This window comes from Mastigoproctus giganteus, chromosome 9, assembly GCF_048544385.1.
Source record: "Mastigoproctus giganteus isolate SK-2022 chromosome 9, ASM4854438v1, whole genome shotgun sequence".
NCBI classification, from domain to species: domain Eukaryota; kingdom Metazoa; phylum Arthropoda; class Arachnida; order Uropygi; family Thelyphonidae; genus Mastigoproctus; species Mastigoproctus giganteus.
This window is the reverse complement of record NC_143583.1, coordinates 189,118,585-189,138,719: the sequence shown is the minus strand read 5'-3', so window position 1 is coordinate 189,138,719 and position 20,135 is coordinate 189,118,585. Positions and strand designations below refer to the sequence as shown.

The following is a 20,135-nucleotide window of genomic DNA, read 5'->3' as shown; positions in this document are numbered from 1 at the left end:
ATGGTAAATTGCTGAAATGGCTTTTATCGATTAAGCTTCTTTGAAATATTGTAAGCGGCTTCCACCAAGTCTGTTTGACCGATTACTTTCGTGTTGTGAAACAGATATATAGTTCTTAATTAATTGCAGGCAGCAAATTCTTAAATTTGGCACTGATATATTGACAAATTTTACATTTCCTCATCAGTCTCGGCCGACTTTCTTTAGTCTCTTGCTTTTCACAACTGCCAGTAACGGCGCTAATTGTGTGAAGCAAATTTGTGCTCTAATGCGAGTGTTATTTACACTTTTGTTTGTTTGTTGTTTTAATTTTATAAACACTTTTGAGTTATGCTTCTTTCGGTTTACTTTTACGAGAAAGGTGTAAAAATGGGTGTGATATCTCTTTTACCTTACGCAGAAATTTGTTGTGATCATCAGAAGATTATAAACAACTTTTGATAACGCAAAACACGAAAATATAATGTTAATACAGATTATTTGGAACCGGTGCCTATGAAATGGCAGCAGGTAAAGGAAATGATGACAATCCATTCTCTTTTAAAAAGTTTCTCAATCCAAAGAAAAAAGATGGCTTTGGTTCGACTTTACGCGCTGGACACCCAGATATTTTTACGCCTGTGGAAACAAACAAAAAACCGCTGAAAAAATCTCTGATTATAGCGGAAAACGGTAGGTATCAATAATATAATTTTTACTATATTTTGAACTTGCACTAGGTTACCAGAGTAGGGATGGGGATGTTGGTACCCGAGGCATTTTTTTCTCTCTGCCTTTGACTTTGAAGGGGTTTAACTGACATCTGGGATCTAACGCCGACATCTCTGACTCTCAATGGTTTAAATTCATACGATATAGTTAGTTAGGGAAGCGTATTGTCGCCTAAGTCGTATATATACCATGTCTCGGCGCTACTAGTTAGGAACGTTTGAGTATAGGTTTGCTACTCTTTAATAATAGTAGGGGGAAAAAACATGCTTTGCTCTGAATCCTAAGAAGCATGTTTGACGGGCACTACCGTTCCAAGATATAGTGGTGAAACTACCATTCCGCCTCTGCTTGGGGAGGGGATGAGGAGTTAGGTTGGTTCTGTAGCTGGTTTGTTGTGATTCAGACCAGCTGTAGAACCAACCTAACTGTAGGTGCTTTGTTATAACGTCACATAACCTACATAAGGAATGTTATTTTTCCTTGCATCAGATGACATGTTAATGTTAATATTTAACAGGCTGTCTATTCAACTTTGTGGCCCAAGTGATAGTATGGAAGCTTGTACTGCATGATTCCAAATTATGTATAAATACTTTGAGATGGTATATCTCCAAAGGTTTATTAAGTAAACACACACCAAAATTTTCTGTATAGTGGATGTTGATACATACCAACATGCTTACATCAATTCTAATTTGTTATTTCTGTTGTATGTTCTCTCACAGATCTTTCAGTGTTCTAGGGTTATAACTATATCATTCATCTTCACACAGAAAAAGATATTCACACAGAAAAAGAAGCTGAAAGAGTGTGTGGTTGGAGATCTTGCAGAGCATTAACAAGTGTATCCAGATAGGCATGAAAATTTGTGTGAAAGCATAGTGGTTTATCATCCTGCTGAAAGTACACCTCTTTCTCTAGAAAAATATTTCTTATTTCAGAAAGTGGATTATTAACTTTTCAGGACAATTTTGTCCTGTGGTGATACCACTCAAACTGTAATGTCTGATTATACTATGAGAGAAGAGCTCATATATTCATTGATTGCTGGTAAGTATTGAATATGATTTGGTATGACCATAATATTACATTCCTAAAATCACCACCTTTGCTTCTCTCATGACAGTAATGCCCACAAATTAAATTTGATAATTTGGAGCATCTTCCTGAATTGTAGTGGCTGAGGTATGTAGGATTTCTATTTTGCTCTTTAAAATTGTAATGCCCTTTGACTGATGCTTATGCAGTTGTCAAGAACTACAAATAAATAAATCTTTCTTATTCTTGGAAAGTTGCTGGGGCTTACAAAGTAAATGGACATTTCATAGAAAAAATGGTACATGTAGAAAAATAATACACAAGAAAAACAAAGAAACAACCAAAGAAAATATTGATCTTTCAGCTAACTGTGGTTGTCTCCGATGGCCTGGACATTTTTGGCAATTGCTGAAATCCTTTCCTTTCCAGGTTTGTCTTTCTTGATGTTATTAATGTTAGCCCTCTGTTTTTGGTAAAGTTATTTTGATAACTTGTCCTCTATTGAAATTTCCGCACATTGGACTTGTAACATTTTCATACTTCCACAATTTCTTTGAAATGTTTTTCTTTTGCTGAGATGTCAGTTTCTGATTCTTCTGTGTTTAGTGGTTACTGGTTTACCTGAAAACATAAGAATATTAAGTATACGTGTCTTACCTATAAATGCAAACATTTTCATACAAATTAATCGTGACATCTAAGATGTACAGAGTTAGTGTATATAGGTAATTTTGAATTGCTTGAGGTTTTTCTCTCAGATACAAAGGTGAAATTTGCTATATGTTTATAAAATTGCAATTCTTTGTACATTGTTTTCAGTGTGTCAGCCAGATTGTAAGCACTACAAGGCCATTTAACTTTTATATTATCTGTAGTTAATTACACCAGTCTAAATTTTGAGAAAAGTTCTCTAATTGTTTTACTGCTGATAAGAAATGTGAACTACATTTCTAATGGAAATTTTGAAAAAGTTACATGAAATTTGCTCTATCATGTCAAAATTAAAAAAAAAAAAAAAAATTGTGGCAATGCATCTGGTTTATTTTTTGTATTTTTACAGAATTTACAAATAGGTTTTTTTGATAAAATATGTAAAAACAGAAATATCAAATGCCATATTCTCCTGTGTCAAGCATAGGTTGACAAACTGGAATTCTTATATATAGAGTAGGTTAAACTTTTTTCTTTTTGACTTCCTCAGGTAAATAGTTTCAGTGACTGTTCCTCTTTTTAGTATCCAGCAGTAGTCGGCCATCTTCCTGACATTTCATCCCCCCCATGCTACATTTTTTCCATTTCCTTTATATCCCTATGGAACCCCCTTCACTCAAATTCTCAGAAAATACTGAGGCTAGAATGCAAGAAGCATACCATAACACTCATAGTGCAGCTTAGTTTTTCTCAGCTTCTCCAGCATATCACTCACAATTGTCTCATAATCTGGATGTTTATTGTTTCCTAAAAAAATTGTTCTAATACATATTTAAAGCCAATCCAAGTGTCTCTTTGTTTGGTTCATGGATTCTTCAAATACAGAATCTAGCAGCAGCTTGCAGATTTGAGGTCCAACAAACTTTCTTTGATTTTTTTTTTTTTTTTTTTTTTTTTTTTGTTTGTAAGCAAGTGATGGGAATTTAGTGCAAACATACTTGAAACAATTTCCGTCTTTTTTCAGGGCCTGGAAAAACTGTTTCATTAAACCTAACTTTTTATTAAGAAGAGGCGGTAACAGTACTTTGATAGGATATACAAGTAGCTTGTTTTTAATATTCTTTGAACTTTGTGTCAGAAACTGTCTTGGTGGCCATACTTTCATTTCACATTTTCATTTCTTGCTCATCTATCCCACTTGCACAGAAAGCAAGGCATTTTTGTGTAATTAAGTTGTTAGCTGAGTAGCAGACAAATAACTTTCTCAAATAAAATCTCTGTGCATCAGTCAACTATGATCCTTGTACTGAATTTTTTTCCAAAAGAAGCTTAACAGTTTTGTAGTTTTCTTTTAAGTGGAATGAATGCATACTTTTTATCATTATGAAGAACTCCTTTGAAGCGTTGCTTCAAAGAGTCAATACATTGCCAACACTCTGTTCACTAGTATTAGCATTACTAGAGGCATATGATGCAAGAAAGCTAGCTTATACAGCATTAGGCTTAAAAAAAAAAAAAAAAACCTCCCAATTCACCCATCCATTCACTCTAGAAGTGTGTCCAGTTCTGTCTTGAATTTATTTAAGATATCAACTTCCATGACAGATGGAAGTTTTGTTCCAGCAAATTCTTGTTTATCATTGACAAGAGCCCATGAGTTGCTCTTGCAGCCTGTCTGCACTGCTCAGAAAACTTCATATCTGACTATACCATTATCCCAAGTCTTTTTCATTTCCCACTACCTTCAGTGTAGTACTGCAAAGTTGATACGTTACTCTGGAGTTACTGCTACCCATATGCAGTACTGTACTTTGCATCTGTCAATGTTAAACTTCAGTTGCCACCACTCAGCCCATCTGCTCTACTTTTCTAGATCCTGTTGCAGTACTGTACTGCCATTACTGTCATCAACAACCCTGCCAACAGTCATATCATCTACAAACTTGGATGTTATACCTTCATTAATATCATTGATAAATATAGAAAACAATAGGCCCAAACCCTGGCGGGGGACTCCACTAATAACATTACTCCACAAAAAGCAACGTTCCCCGATTACCACTCTGTCTTCTCCCATTCAACCATCCCTTTATCCATAGTAGCAACTTGTATTTAATGCTACACTGCTCCAATTTATACAGAAGTCTTTTATGTGCAAAATTTAAAAGCTTTTCTAAAATCCAAGTACTGTATATGATATCAAAATTATTTTTTTGCATCCAGTTCCTTTGTGACTACATAATAGTATCCAATCATATTGGTCAGACAAGATTTCTCCTTAACAAACCCATTCTGTGTCTGAACTATAACTGTAGTCTTGTCTAGATGATCCTGCAATGCTTCTTTAACCAGTGACTCCATTATTTTCCCTAGAACAGAAGTTAAACTAATAGGCTGTAATTACTCGTGTCACCCTTTGTTCCCCCTTTGTGAATTGAGATACATTTGCATATCTTTAGTCTGTGAGGGAACTCCGCTAAGTCCAAGGATCTGCTCATAATTATGGCTAAGGGAGTGCTTACTTCTTTTGCTGCCTCCTTTAATATAACTGGATAGATCCCATCTACCTATGTGCCTTTCTTATGTTTGACTTCAACAATTTCTTCTCCACTCTGTTCTCAGTTATTACAAAATCATTTAGTTCCTTGTTAGTTTTATAACCTTCTGGCGACCACTTCCCTACAGAATTCTTCATGTGTGAATGAAGATGTAAAATTCTAATTCAGTTTGTCAGCTACTTGAGCAAGATCACTGACAGCCGAACCATCAATATCAAGTGGTCCAATCTGATTCATCCTATTCTCTCTAGAGTTTTAATAAGTAAAGAAGTATTTGTATCCTTTTCCAAAGATTTCTCCTAGTCTGCCTTTGCTTGCCTAACCTCCTTTGTGACTTGATAACAGACTAGCTTATATCTACCATAGGCTTCTGTATCCCTGATAATTTATATACATCCATTTATTTATTTATATGCACCCATTTATACATACATACATTTATGCATACATACTTACCATATGTATGGCGCACTATGGCCATAGTTGCCGATGTGCCTAATAAATGCCTAAACAAACAAATAAAGAAACAGCTTCCCATTTAGAATTTGCTGTTGGTAATGTCATCAGTTGGTCCCACTATAGAATTTAAAAACTGTCTGAGGCCACTGTAGTCACCCTTACAAAAGCAAAATCCCTTCCCTTTACCCCCAATGGTAGGTACCGTATTATGCCATGTATAAGACGCACCGTAATTTTGGGGCCCGAAATTTGAAAAAATATATATATTACATAAAGTTATTGAACTCAAGTTTTATTCATCATAAAATTCATACAACTCATCACTGTCAAAACCCCCATCCATTAGCTTGTCCTCATCTGTGTCTGATGAAGAATCACTGTCTTCATATACTGCCTCGTCCTCAGTTCCATCTATGGCATTTGAAATGCCACACTTCTTAAATGACTTGACAATGATCTCAGTCTTGATATTATCCCAGGATCTTTTCACATAGGTACAAATTTCTCCTATAGTTGGTTTCTTCAGTCTTCCTGCTGGTGTCAAATTGTCCCCAGAAGACTTCATCCATTGGTTCCATTTGTCTCTCATGGCAGCTTTGAAGGGTTTGTTAATGCTGACATCAAGTGGTTGGAGCTGGGATGTCAAGCCTCCAGGTATGATGGCAAGTTTTGTTTTTTGCTCTTCAGCAATCTTCTTTGTATTTTTTGTTGTGTGCCCTGAACTGATCAAGTAACAATAGGGCAGGTTTGCGTAAGAGCCCACCTGGTCTCCTGCTCCAAACTTTCTCAAACCAGATCTTCATCCCATCCTGATCCATCCAACCCTTGTCATGAACGTGGACAATCACTCCTCGAGGAATGTCTTCTTTTGGCATTGTTTTGCGTTTGAAAATCATCATAGGAGGCAGCTTGGTTCCGTCGACACAACAAGCTAGAACAACTGTATAATGGCTCTTTTCATGTCCACTTGTCTTCACAGTTAGTTTTCACCCCCTTCTTATCAACAGTTCTGTTACTTGGGACATCAAATTGAAGGGGGACTTTGTCCATATTTGCAATCTGTCCCAACTCAAACTGATGTGTCTCCCGACATTGAATGACAAAACGATGAAATTCAAGGACCTTCTGCTCATAGCTTTCAGGCATCTTTTGGGCAAGTCTGGTGCATGTACGCATGCTTAGTCCATTCCGTTTCATGAACCTGAAGCACCAATTGTGTCCTCCTTTGAAATCAGTAACTTCTTTTTCATCAGCAGTTCTTCTTGCCTCATGCTGAACTATCTTTGTGGACACAGGAATTCCAATTGCCCTTTGATACTCAATCCATATCTTCAATTCCATCTCTAAATCAGGCCATTTTGCTGACTTTCCTCTAATGGCCTTCTGCCGTGGCATTTTCAGTAGGATTTCTTCTTCCTGTAGCCAGTCTCGGATTGTTTTCTCAGTTGGAGGAGGAATGGAAATCATTTAGCAGCACGATTTCCATTCACTTTTGCAAACTGGATCACTTTTAACTTGAATTCAGCACTGTACGAAATCTTTTCTGAGCCATTTCTGGGCAGAACGTGGCAAAAGTAACCTAATATACTGGTAACAAGTGCGAAACAATGAGCGCAAAGACGACAAGAAATGCAAGTAAAAAAAATCTACAACCACTGTATAAGACGCACCCAGTTTTTAGACCCCAAATTTTTCGAGAAAAGGTGCATCTTATACATGGGGAAATACAGTACATCTTTGATTAAATCTCACATCATTACCCTGTGATCACTGCCACTTACTGGTTCCTTTATCTGCAGATTCTCAATGCTTGGATAATCACTGCTGATAATCAGATCAAGAGTATTACTCCCTCTGGTTGCCTCTCGAACATGCTGCTGTAGAAAGCAATCATCCAATAAATCCACAAAACTCTTGCTGGTGTTGAGAGTGATCAACCCACAAGTTCAGTCAATATCTGGGAAGTTAAAATCCTCCATTATAAGATAATCTGATTTACTGGTCCACTATTTCTCTGTATAGTTATTCATTGTACTGATCGAAGTCATTAGGCCAGTAACACATTCCTACTCTCAATTTTGCTTTCCTAGTGTTATGTCACACCAAACTGATTAAACATTGCACTGTCCACCTATGTCAACTAGATGCACTACCTTAGATTTTGTATTTCTTAACTAACAGCATGATCCTTACTACCTTTCTATCCAGTCTATCCTTTCTGTACACATTGTAGTCCCCAAATTTCAATTCTGCATTCCTTATAACTGTGTGACGCCATGTCTCTGATATCGCAACAATATCTGCCTTTGATATCTTGACCAGCACCTCAAATTCATCAAATTAATTTACTATAGACCTAGCATTGGAGTACATGCAAGTATACTTGCACTTGTTCTTACTCTTAGTTACCTTAAAACACAGCTGATGTATTTACTTGTTCCATGATGACTCCCAGTATTCCTTAATCTCCAGCACCTTGCTATTCAGGCTGCTAAGCAGTGCAAGAATCACTTTCACCTCTCCCTACAGCTACTGTTAATCTATTAGTCTGTGAATTTCTCTAGCTAGCAGTTTTCCAATCCACCTAATACTACCTCAATAGCATCAGCAAATATTCTTGCACCCTTTCTGTTTAAGTGTATCCTATCCCTGTAGAAGTCTCTCCTGTTAAGAAGCACAGACCACGTTGAGAAAAATTCTACCCCACGAGCCTTGCACAATCTTTTCAGGGCTGAATTGATTAATTGGTAAAAATTTCGAAAAAAAAAAAAAAGTTCTTAACTGCAGGAATGTTGCAGCAGTGTATCCCTGATCCATTTTTTGGAAAAATGGGAATTTATTCTTTTTCACCTGACCTATATCATGAAAAGACTGTTCCTGGGGTCAGTCGATTCTTTGATTTTAGGCTTGGCCTTAAATACTCTGTAGACCATTTGGACAGATTTAAACCTGTCACAAGATTGAGTTCATCTTGTGTACACAACTGTGGTCCAGAACATATTTGGCATATGTTGAAAAACAGTTGGTGGAGGTGGTACTGGTAGTTCAGATCTATGGGGTACCATTCTTACAGCTGAAGTAATGTTGCTAGAGTTTAGTAGCAGTCATTGATATTGACTATTAATATGAACTGAGGATAATATAAATAGTCATTAATATGATCCTAAGTTTTTCCTCTACATCACAGGAATGACAAATATGCCTTTCTTTTATTGCATTTTCACAATTACAAGGACTTCATACGTGGCTTTATGGGGGGGAACTTTTCTCTTTTTATATTTTGACAAATGATGTGATGTCCTGCCTTTGTTTTTCCACATAGTTACAGCAAATATATTTCATCACACAACCATGATTTGCCAATGTTAAGGACAGTATGAAATGAAAAATCACATTAGATGCAGATACTAGTTAGCATGACTGAATAATCAGAAAACAACTGAATGTGGAAGAAACACCTCAGAGGTTGCATGTCTACAGTGTTTCATAATATCACAGGTGTATTTATACCTAACATGGTATTCTCAACATATTTAAACACATCTGGGAAACTCTGTCTGTCAGGCACAAAGGAAGTAGTAAGCACATGGTATACATGGAATATTAGCATTAGTACAGGCATTTGATGCAAGAAAGCAAGCTTATGCAGCATCAGCCAAAAAAAAAAAAAAACAAAAAAAAACCCACTTCCACTTCACCCCTCTGTTCGTTCAAAATACCTGTCCAGCTGAGCCTTAAACTTATTTAGGCTATCAACCTCCACGACAAGGGATGGAAATCTGTTCCACCAACCAACCAACCACCCGCTGGCTAAAGGCAAATTTCCGCACGTCTATCCTACATCTGTCTTTCCTCAATTTGAATTTATGCCCTCTCAGGTGATTATTCTGAGCTAGAGGAAGAATCCCATCAGCATTGAGCATGCTCAAACCATTCAAGGCTTTATACACCTCTATCAGATCACCTCGCTGGTGCCTAGTCTCCAGACACTGTAATTTGCAAAACTTAAGCCTTTCTTCGTAAGAGCACCCCTTTGTTCCATTCACTAATCTTGTTGCCCTTCTCTGTACTCGTTCCAGCAGCTCTACATCCTTCTTGAAATGAGGCCTCCAGACCTGTATACAGTACTCTAGGTGTGGCCTGACCATTGCCTTATACAAGGGAATAATCACCTCCTTATCCCTGCTGGAAAAATTCCTATATGACAGTAAGAATATAGCATTAGGATTAGTAGAGGCATATGGTGCAAGAAAGAAAGCTTATATAGCATCAATTCTTATAAAGTCTGGTTCTACCTTGAACTTATTTTATTAATATTACAGTTGCTCAGAACGAAATGGATACAAAAATATAGATTGTGACAAGTTTAATAATAACAAATATACATATATTAGATTAGATACATACAAATAAAAGCTTTCGGTTGTTTAGTCAACCTTCTTCGACATACTTAGACACCCTTGTCCGGCGCGAGGGCACGTGCATCATAAACCTATGTGTGCTGGCCAATTTACCAACTTCCGGTCAGCACACGCACATAGCCATCTTCTTGCCGCTGCATGAACCCTGCTAACTCGTGCCTGGACACACTCTAGCTCTGTAAATGAGAGGCGCACCGAAATCGCTAAAGTCAAGACGGATCTTACGAGGTGTGGCTATCCCATCGATACCCTTGACAGGTGTGACCTACAGACACGCGACCATGTAGGGACCAACAGAAACATCCAAGGTGATGACTCAGCCACGAGCGCCTTTATCCCATACTACCCTAACCTATCACAACAGGTTTGTAGAATCTTAAAATCACATGGGATAAAATGCGTACAACTCCCAGGCAGAAAATTACGATCCCTCATCTCTAAGGTAAAAACACCTGTCCCCACCCTACTACAAAGCGGATTGGTCTACTGCATCTCTTGCCGTGACTGCACTAGCTGCTACATCTGGGAAACTGGGAGACAGCTCGAAAAACACTTTTCCGAACACAAAAGAGCAATCCGCTTAGCGGATGTGGAGCACTTAGCTATTGCCGAACACGTTTGGGCCACCCATTATGACATTGATCCACACCACGATGTGATTGTGGATAAGTCCCGCCATTATCGGCGACGCGCCTGGTTGGAGTCGTTAAACATCAAATGCTCCAATACCTCAGTGAACAGGAACAGTGGTTGTCAAGTCCACCCTATCACCGAAACAGCAATCCTGTCCATTGAAAAACGCTGGCCACGTCCACATACATCACAGCCACAGGCTTCAACATCCAACAATTAATCACGCACTTCACGTACAAGATTGGCAGTACACGCCCTCATGCTCCATTCTAACTGTCAGTTTAACTGAAGAAGGTTGATTAAACAACCAAAAGCTTTTATTTGTATGTATCTAATGTAATATATGTATATTTCCTATTATTAATTATTAAACTTGTCACAATCTATATTTTTGTATCCGTTTCGCTCTGAGCAACTGTAATTTAATAATGAATCCAGAGCGCACAGGCCTCTTTAATCATATTTGAACTTATTTTAGTTGCTGACTTCCACTACAGCAAATGGAAGTTTGTTCTAACTATCAACCATTTGCTGGCTAAAGGCGAATTTCTGCATTTCTATTCTACAATTGTCTTTCCTCGATTTGAATTTATGCCACCTCAGGTGAGTAATCTGAGCAAAAGGAAGAATCCTATTAGCATTCAGCTTGCTCAATCCATTCAAGGTCTTATACACCTCAATTAGATCACCACGCAGGTGCCTAGGCTTCAGAAGCTGCAATTTGCAGAACTTAAGCCTTTCTTGATAACAGCAACCCTTTGTTCCACTCGCCAATCTCGTTGCCCTTCTCTGTAATTGTTCCAGCAGCTCTACATCTTTCCTAAAATAAGACCTCCAGACCTGTATACAGTATTCAAGGTGTGGCTTAACCATTTCTTTATAAAAGGGGACAATCATCCCTTATCCCTGCTAGCAAAATTCCTGTATATAATTGACAAGACATAATGAGCTACCCTTGCAGTCTTTTTGCACTGCTCAGAAAACTTCATATCTGACTGCACAATTACCCCTAAGTCCTTTTCATTCTCCACTTCCCCAAGTGTAGTACCAGCTAGTTGATATGCTACCCACATGCAGTACTTGACATTTGTCAATGTTAAACTTCAGTTGCCACCTCTCAGCCCATCTGCTAAACTTTTCCAGATCCTGTTGCAGTAGCATACTATCATTACTATCATTAATAACACTGCCAACCTTCGTATCATATGCAAACTTAGACATTAACCCTGATATATCTTCATCAATATCACTGATAAATACTGAAAACAACGAGCACAACACCGAACCATAGGGGATTCCACTAATAACCTTAGTCCACGAAGAGCAGTGTCCATTGATAACCACGCTCTGTTGTCACCCACTCAACCATCCTTTTATCCATTGTAGCAACTTGCCCTTAATGCCATACTGCTCCAATTTGTACAGTAGTCTTCCACGTGTCACAGTAACCTAAAATTCAAGTATATGATATCAAAATTATTTTTTGCGTCCAGTTCCTTTGTGACCACATGTTTCCAATCAAATTTTTCAGACAGGACTTTCCCTTAAGAAACCCATGCTGTGTCTGAACTATAACATTAGCATTAGTAGAGGCATACGATGAAGAAAGCAAGCTTATGTAGCATCAGCCAAAAAAAAAAAAAAAAAAAACCCTCGAATTTCATCCCTCCATTCGTTCCAAATGCCTGTTCAGCTCAGCCTTAAATTTATTTAGGCTATTAGTTTCCACAACAAAAGATGGAAGCCTGTTTGACCAATCAACTACCCGCTGGCTAAAGGCAAATTTCCGCACATCTATCTACAACTATATTTCCTCAATTTGAAACTGTGTCCATCTCAGGTTCTTAGTCTGAGCAAGACGAAGAATCCCATTAACATTCAGCTTGCTCAACCCATTCAAGGCCTTATACACCTCAATCAGATCACTTTGCAGGTGCCTATTCTCCAGGTACTGCAATTTGCAGAACTTAAGCCTTTCTTGGTAAGAGCACCCCTTTGTTCCCCTCACCAATCTTGTTGCCCTTTTTTGTACTCGTTCTAGCAACTCTACATCCTTCCTAAAATGAGGGCTCCAAACCTGTACACAGTACTCTAGGTGTGGCCTGACCATTGCTTTGTGTAATGGGATTATCACCTCCCTGTCCCTGCTAGTAAAATTCCTATATATCATTGACAAGACTCCACAACCTGCCTTGGCAGCCCATCTGCACTCATCAGCAAACTTCATATTTTACTGCACAATTACCCCCAGGACTTTTTCACTTTCCACTTCCCTGAGTGCCCATCACCACCAAATACGGAGGATGCAGAAAGGTCAGGGAATGACCACTGCATATCCCAGAGCAATATGGCCTTAGTTGCTAATGCTCCAAACAACAGACAAACTTCCCTGAGTGTAGTATCACCCAGTTTGTATGTTTCTCTTCGATTATTGCTACCCATATGCAGTACTTTGTATTTGTCAATGTTAAACTCCGTTGCCACTTCTCAGCCCATTTTCCCAACTTATCTAGATCCAGTTGGGGTAGCATACTGTCATTACTGTCGTTAACAACCCTGCCAACCTCTGTATCATCTGCAAACTTCGACATTAAACCTGATATACCTTCATCAATAGCATTGATAAATATGGAAAACAACAATGGGCCCAACATCGAACCCTGGGGAACTCCACTAATAACTTTTGTCAACGAAGAGCAGTGTCCATTGACTACCACTCTCTGTTGTCTCTCACTCAACCATCCCTATATCCATTGTAGCAGCTTACCCTTGATGCCATACCTTTCCAATTTGTACAGCAGTTTTCCATGTGCAACAGTAACAAAAGCTTTCCTGAAATCCAAGTACAGTCATACCTCGATTAACGAATAGGATGCATTCCACAAAATTACTTCGTTAAGTGAAACTTCGTTTTCAGAGGTAAAAAAATACTATGGCCAGAATAGGGATACATTCCTACGTAATGAAAAGATTTTTTTCGAACAAAGAAAAGTTTTATTAAATAAACAGCCAACTTACATACAAAGTGAAATCACATTTTAAAATATGAGTCTAAAGTTGATTGTTTATGCTTTTTTCCTCTTTCATTTAACAATTGCCTATACGGAGTTATTGCATTTAACAATGATCGCTTAACAATAACACTTCTTCCTAAATCAGGATCATTTTCAATAAAAAAAATTTAAAACGTTTTCAATGTCATTTAAGCACCTTTTTAAATCATTGGTTTTTAACACTTTTTCGGCAGGAACTTCTTTAACTTTGTCTTTGTTGCTAACAAGGTTTTCTAAATCTTCCACTGAAAAACCATCATCTTCTGCATTCAATAAATTTCTAACATCCTCTTCATCAACATTTTCAAAACCTGTGGTTTGAGCCATCTGGATAACTTCATTTCTAATTTCTTGAATGTTATTTTCTTCTTCTAGTACAACTTCTGGCCATATTTTGCACCAAACTGCATTTAAGCATTTCTTAGTGACTTCTTTCCAAGAACTATCAATGTTTTCAATTGCATTTTTAATGGTGTAGTTTTTTCCAAAAAGTTTTAACTGTCATTTCCTCTTTATCCTCTAGTTCAATTGAATTGCTTAATGTTCGATGCAGATAATAAGCTTTAAATGATGCTATTACTCTCTGATCCAATAGTTGAATCAGGGAAGCTGTTTGCTGGAAGAAACACAACTTTGACAGGAATGCATGTTTACAACGTGTTAAGATCAGTAGGATGTCCCGGAGCATTATCTAACAACAAAAGAGCTTTTTCTTCTAAGTTGCTTTTTTGACAATACCGTTTTACTTCAGGACAAAAGTGGTTAACAAACCAATCAGTAAATAACTCCTTGGTAACCCACGCTTTTCTATTTGCTTTCTATATTACAGTTAAATTCGTTTTTATGTTACCTTTTAATGTCCTCAGATTTTCTGAATGGTAAACTAATAACAATTTTAATTTATAATCACCAGAGGCATTCGATCCAAAGAGTAACGTTAAATGGTCTTTGGCTGCTTTGAACCCAGCAGCTGATTTTTCTTCAATACAAATGAAGCTTTTTGATGATAGCCGTTTCCAGAACAAACTGATTTCGTCAACATTGAACACCAAATTTGGTGGAAAATTTTCACATTCAATTATTTCCTTTAGTTTTTCTGGAAACTTATTTGCAGCTTCAACATCTGCACTTGCAGCATCCCCTGTTAATTCTATACTATGAATCCTGGCCTGTTTTTTAAATTTCTCGAACCAACCATGAGAAGCCCCAAAAGTTTCCATAATTTCTTCAGTTTGTTTAGATTTCAGGTGATTAAACAAAAATAATGCTTTTTCTTGAATCACCATTTGACTTAAAGGCATATGACGTTGTGACATATCATCTATCCACAAACTTAACATTTTCTCCATTTTTTTCTAAAATTGGACTCCTTAAGCGAGTTAATTTTGCCGCTATAACATCTTTACAATTCTGAGCAGACTGTTTTATTTTTTTCTGATTGACTTAGTATGGTTGTTAAAGTTGATTGCGCTAATCCTAAAGAATGTGCCACATCAGACTTTCTTTTGTCGCGTTCAACACTTCGTACGATATTTAGTTTAGTTTCCAAAGAAATTGCTTTTCTTTTCTTTGATTCTGACATTTTAACTAAAAAAAAATATTTCTATTAAAATTTACAAAATCTACATTATGTAATGCTATCAAAGAACCTACGTCAATTATTGCAATTTGCCACACTCAAACAACTTCAATCATGTATTGCAATGCACCACACTGAAACGCACCCTATGAAGTGTAAATGACGACTAAATTAGGCGAATGACGTGCAAAACTGTTAAAACAGACACACCCACAGCTCAGGAGCACTGAGGAGTAGGTAACGAGTCACCGTCAGTCACCAATTGGATGATTGTCGGGTGTTGGTCTTAAATTAGAATATTTCTTATGTTAATAGGGGCTTGAAATTGCAGACTTCGTTATTTTCTCCCCGGAACACAAGTTAAACAAACAGGTCTGTAGTTACTTGTGTCACCTTTTGAACCTCCTTTGTGAATTGGTGATACATTTGCACACCTCTAGTCCATGGGGACCTCCCCTGAGTCCAAGGAAGCTCTCATAATTATGGCTAAGTGTTTGCTTACTTCCTTTGCTGCCTCCTTTAATATAACTGGATAGATCCCGTCCACCCCAGGTGCCTTCCTTATGTTTAACTTCAACAATTTCTCCTCTACTTTGCTCTCAGTTATTACAAAATCACTTAGCTCCCTGTTAGCGTTTGATAAACTTCTGGCCCTCCACTTATTGAATAACTCCTCATGTCTGATGTAGATGCAAAATACTCATTCAGTTTATCAGCTACATAAGCATGATCATCAATAGTCAACCCATCTATGTTAAATGGTCCAAACTGATTTATCCCTTTCCTTCTAGAGTTTACATAAGTAAAGAACTCTTTGCCTTTTTCTTTGCATCCTTTGCCAAAGATTTCTCATAATCTGCCTTTGCCTGCCTAATCTCCTTTGTGACTTGATTACAGACTAGTTTATACCTGCCATAGGCTTCTGTATCGCCTGATACTTTATATACATCCCATACATTCTTCTTCTCTGACACTAGTCTCATTAATTCATCTGACTTCCATTTAGGATGTCGGATGAATCCCTGACAATAGGATGTCAGATGAATCCATCTCCCTGATAGTAGTCACCAACAATAACTAGTTCCTTTGGGACCAGCACATTCTGCCTTGGAGATTGCCTCTGTGTTGCCTGGTGCACAGGAGTGAGCTCTGTCATTAAACAGTATTTCTTATTTGTAACGAAAAGCCTAGTAGCCTCCAAAATTAAGTCCCTGATTCCCACATCAATGCATTGTGATCACTGTCGCCCAGTGGTTCCTTTATCTGCAGATTCTTAATGCATGAAGAATCACTACTGATAATCAGATCAAGAGTATTACTCCCCCTGGTTGCCTCTCGAACATGTTGCTGTAGAAAAGTCATCCAATAAATCCACAAAAGTCTTGCTAGTGTGTGAGTGACCAAACCGCGAGTTCCAGTCAATATCTGGAAAGTTAAAATCTCCCATTATAAGACATTCTGATTTACTGGCCCACTCACCGCCTCCGTAGCCAGTTGGGCAGGAGCAGCAGTGCATAGCACATGCTTCTTGATTAGACCGGAGTTCGAGCCCGTGACCACCAAATTCGGAGGATGCGGAAAGGTCAGGGAATGAACACCGCATATCCCCGGAGCAATATGGCCTTAGTTGCTAATGCTCCTAAAAACCAAATAACAACAACTGGCCCACTCCATTTCTCTGCACAATTGCTCATTTAGCATTAGCATTAGTAGAGGCATATGATGCAAGAAAGCAAGCTTATGCAGCATCACCCCAAAAAAAAAACAAAAAAACTTCCACTTCACCCCCTCCGTTCATTCGAAATACCTGTCCAGCTGAACCTTAAATTTATTTAGGCTATCAACTTCCACAACAAGGCATGGAAGTCTGTTCCACCAACCAGCTACCCGCTGGCTAAAGGCAAATTTCCGCACATCTATCCCACATATGTCTTTCCTCAATTTGAATTTATGCCTTCTCAGGTGATTATTCTGAGCAAGAGGAAGTATCCCATCAGCATTGAGCATGCTCAAACATGTTCAAGGCTTTATACACCTCTATCAGATCACTTCGCCGGTGCCTAGTCTCCAGACACTGTAATTTGCAAAACTTAAGCCTTTCTTCGTAAGAGCAACCCTTTGTTTCATTCACTAACTTTGTTGCCCTTCTCTGTACTGGTTCCAGCAGCTCTACATCCTTCATGAAATGAGGCCTCCAGACCTGTATACAGTACTCAAGGTGTGGCCTGATTATTGACTTATACAAAGGAATAATCATCTCCTTATCCTTGCTAGAAAAATTCCCGTATATCATTGACAAGACACCATGAGCTACTCTTGCAGCCCATCTGCACTGCTCAGAGAACTTCATATCTGCCTGCACAATTACCCCCAGGTCCTTTTCATCCTCTACCACTGTCAGTGGTAGAGAATGAAATGAGGAGAATGCCGATGAGCAGTGTCCATTGATTACCACTCTGGCTTCTCCCCCTCAACCACCCCTTTATCAATAGCAGCAATTTGCCTCCAATGCCACACTGCTCCAATTTGTGCAGCAGTCTTCCATGTGTAACAGTATCAAAAGCCTTTCTAAGATCCAAGTATATAATATCAAAGTTATTCCCTGCATCCAGTTCTTTTGTGACTGCATCATAGTATCCAATCAAATTGGTCAGGCAAGACTTTCCCCTGAAAAAACCATGCTGTGTTTGAGCTATAACTGAAGTCTTGTCTAGATGATCCTGCAGTGCTTCTTTAACCAGTGCCTCCATTAATTTTCCTGGAACAGAAGTTAAACTCACAGGTCTATAATTACTTGTGTCAGCCTTTGATCCTCCTTTGTGAATTGGTCACATTTGCACATCTCCAGTCTATGGGTACCTCCCCTGAGTCCAAGGAAGCTCTCATAATTATGGCTATGGGTTTGCTTACGTCCTTTGCTGCCTCCTTTAATATAACTGGATAGATCCCATCCACCCCATGTGTCTTTCTTGTGTTTATCTTCAACAATTTCTCCTCCACTTTACTCTGAGTTATTACAAGATTATCTAGCTAACTGGCAGAGTTCAATACACCTCTGGCATTCCCCTTGCTGAATAACACCTCATGTGTGAATGTCGATGCAAAATATTCATTTAGTTTGTTAGCTACCTGAGCAGGATTATCAACAGTTGAACCATCGATGTCAAGTGGACTAATCTGATTCATCACCTTCCTTCTAGAGTTTATATAAGTAAAGAACTCTTTGCTGTTTTTCTTTGCATCCTTTGCCAAAGATTTCTCGTAATCTGCCTTCGCCTGCCTAACCTCCTTTGTAACTTGGTTACAAATCAACTTATATCTATCATAGGCTTCTGTGTCACATGTTAATTTATATGTATCCCATGCATTTTTCTTCTCTGCCATATGTCTCATTAGTTCATCTGACATCCATTTAGGCCTAACGTTGAACAATATTTCTTAGTTGGTATGTAAAGCGTAGTAGCTTCCAAGATAAGTTCTTTGAATGCTTCCCATTTTGAATTTGCTGTTGGCAACATCATCAGTTGGTCCCACTGTATAGAATTTAAATACTGTCTCAGACCATCGTAGTCGCCTTTACGAAAGTAAAAACCCTTCCATTTTCCCACGGTGGTAGTTACCTCTTTGTGCAAATCCCACTTCAGCACACTGTGATCACTGCCACCTAGTGGTTCCTTTATCTGCAGATTCTTAATGCATGAAGAATAACTACTGATAATGAAATCAAGAGTATTACTCCCTGTAGTTGCTTCCCGAACATGCTGATGTAGAAAACAATCATCCAATAAATCCACAAAATCCTTGCTAATGTGTGAATGACCAACCCACAAATTCTAGTCGATATCTGGGAAATTGAAATCCTCCATTATAAGACTCTCTAGCCGACCAGGCTAGCCAGGTGGGTAAAGTGTCTGCCTGGCAACCCAAAGGTCACGGGTTCGAATCCCGCCTCGGGCTTGGATCAAAGTACTGCAAAAACCTTGGGAGGTGCATTATGGCCACAGAAGCTGATGCGCCAACAACTACAAAAAAAAAAAAAAAAACACTCCCTGATTTGCTGTCCCAATCTATTTCCCTGTACAGTTTCTTATTATACTCATCAGAGTCATTAGGCCTATAGCACACTCCTACTCTCAATTTTGATCTCCCAATGTTTGTCACACAAAACTGATGTGACACTGCATTGTCCAGCGATGTCGACTGGCTTCACTTCCTTGGATTTTGTGTTTCTTAACTAATAGCATAATTCCTCCTCCCTTCCTATCCTGTCTATCCTTTCTGTACACATTGTACTCCCCAAATTCTAGTTCTGCATTCCTTATACTGTGAGACACCACGTCTCTGATATCTGCCTTTGATGTCTTCACTAGCACTTCAAGCTCATCAAATTTATTAACTATACTCCTTTCATTGGCATACATGCACCTGTTCCTGCTCCTAGCCACCCTAACAGAACCCATGTATTTACTTGTTCCACTATGACTCCCAGCAATCCTGGAAATCTCCATTACCTTGCTTACCAGTCTGCTGCCCATTCTAATAGAAGCAGTGCAAGAATCACTTTTGCCTCTGCCTGCGGCCACTGTTAACCTTTTAGTCTATGTATCCCCCCACACTAGCAGTTTTCCAACCCACCCAACACTGCTTTGATAGCATCAGCAAATATTTTTGCACCCTTTCTATTTAAGTGTATCCCATCCCTGTAGAAGCAGTCTCTCCTCTCAACAAGCACAGACCAGGCTGAAATAATTCTACCCCTTGAGCCTTGCACAGTCTCTCCTGGGTCAAATTGATTGACAAGGCTCTCATCATATACTCCCTTGTATCGTATCTGGGCAGGATTATTATTTTTTATTATTATTATTATTATTAGCCATATGGTACAAGGAAGCCTGAGGCTTATTGCTGCACCAGCCAAAAAAAAAAAAAATTCCAGAGTTACCCCTGTGTGTGTGTGAGAGAGAGAGAGAGAGAGAGAGAGAGAGAGAGAGAGAGAGAGAGAGAGAGAGAGAGAGAGAGAGAGAAGGCATCA

The 20,135-nt window shown here is 38.5% G+C and overlaps 1 protein-coding gene across 2 annotated transcripts in view; it reads left to right on the top strand.

Moving 5' to 3' along the window:
* Positions 1 to 348: 348 nt before the first annotated feature.
* Positions 349 to 20,135, top strand: part of LOC150080962 (uncharacterized) — a 103,715-nt gene continuing 83,928 nt past the window's right edge. For both annotated transcript variants that reach the window (XM_090381250.1, XM_090381249.1), the window contains exon 1: positions 349 to 672. In XM_090381250.1, coding sequence (XP_090237376.1) covers positions 501 to 672 — 172 coding nt within the window. In that variant the 5' untranslated portion in view covers positions 349 to 500. The remainder of the gene's footprint in view (positions 673 to 20,135) is intronic.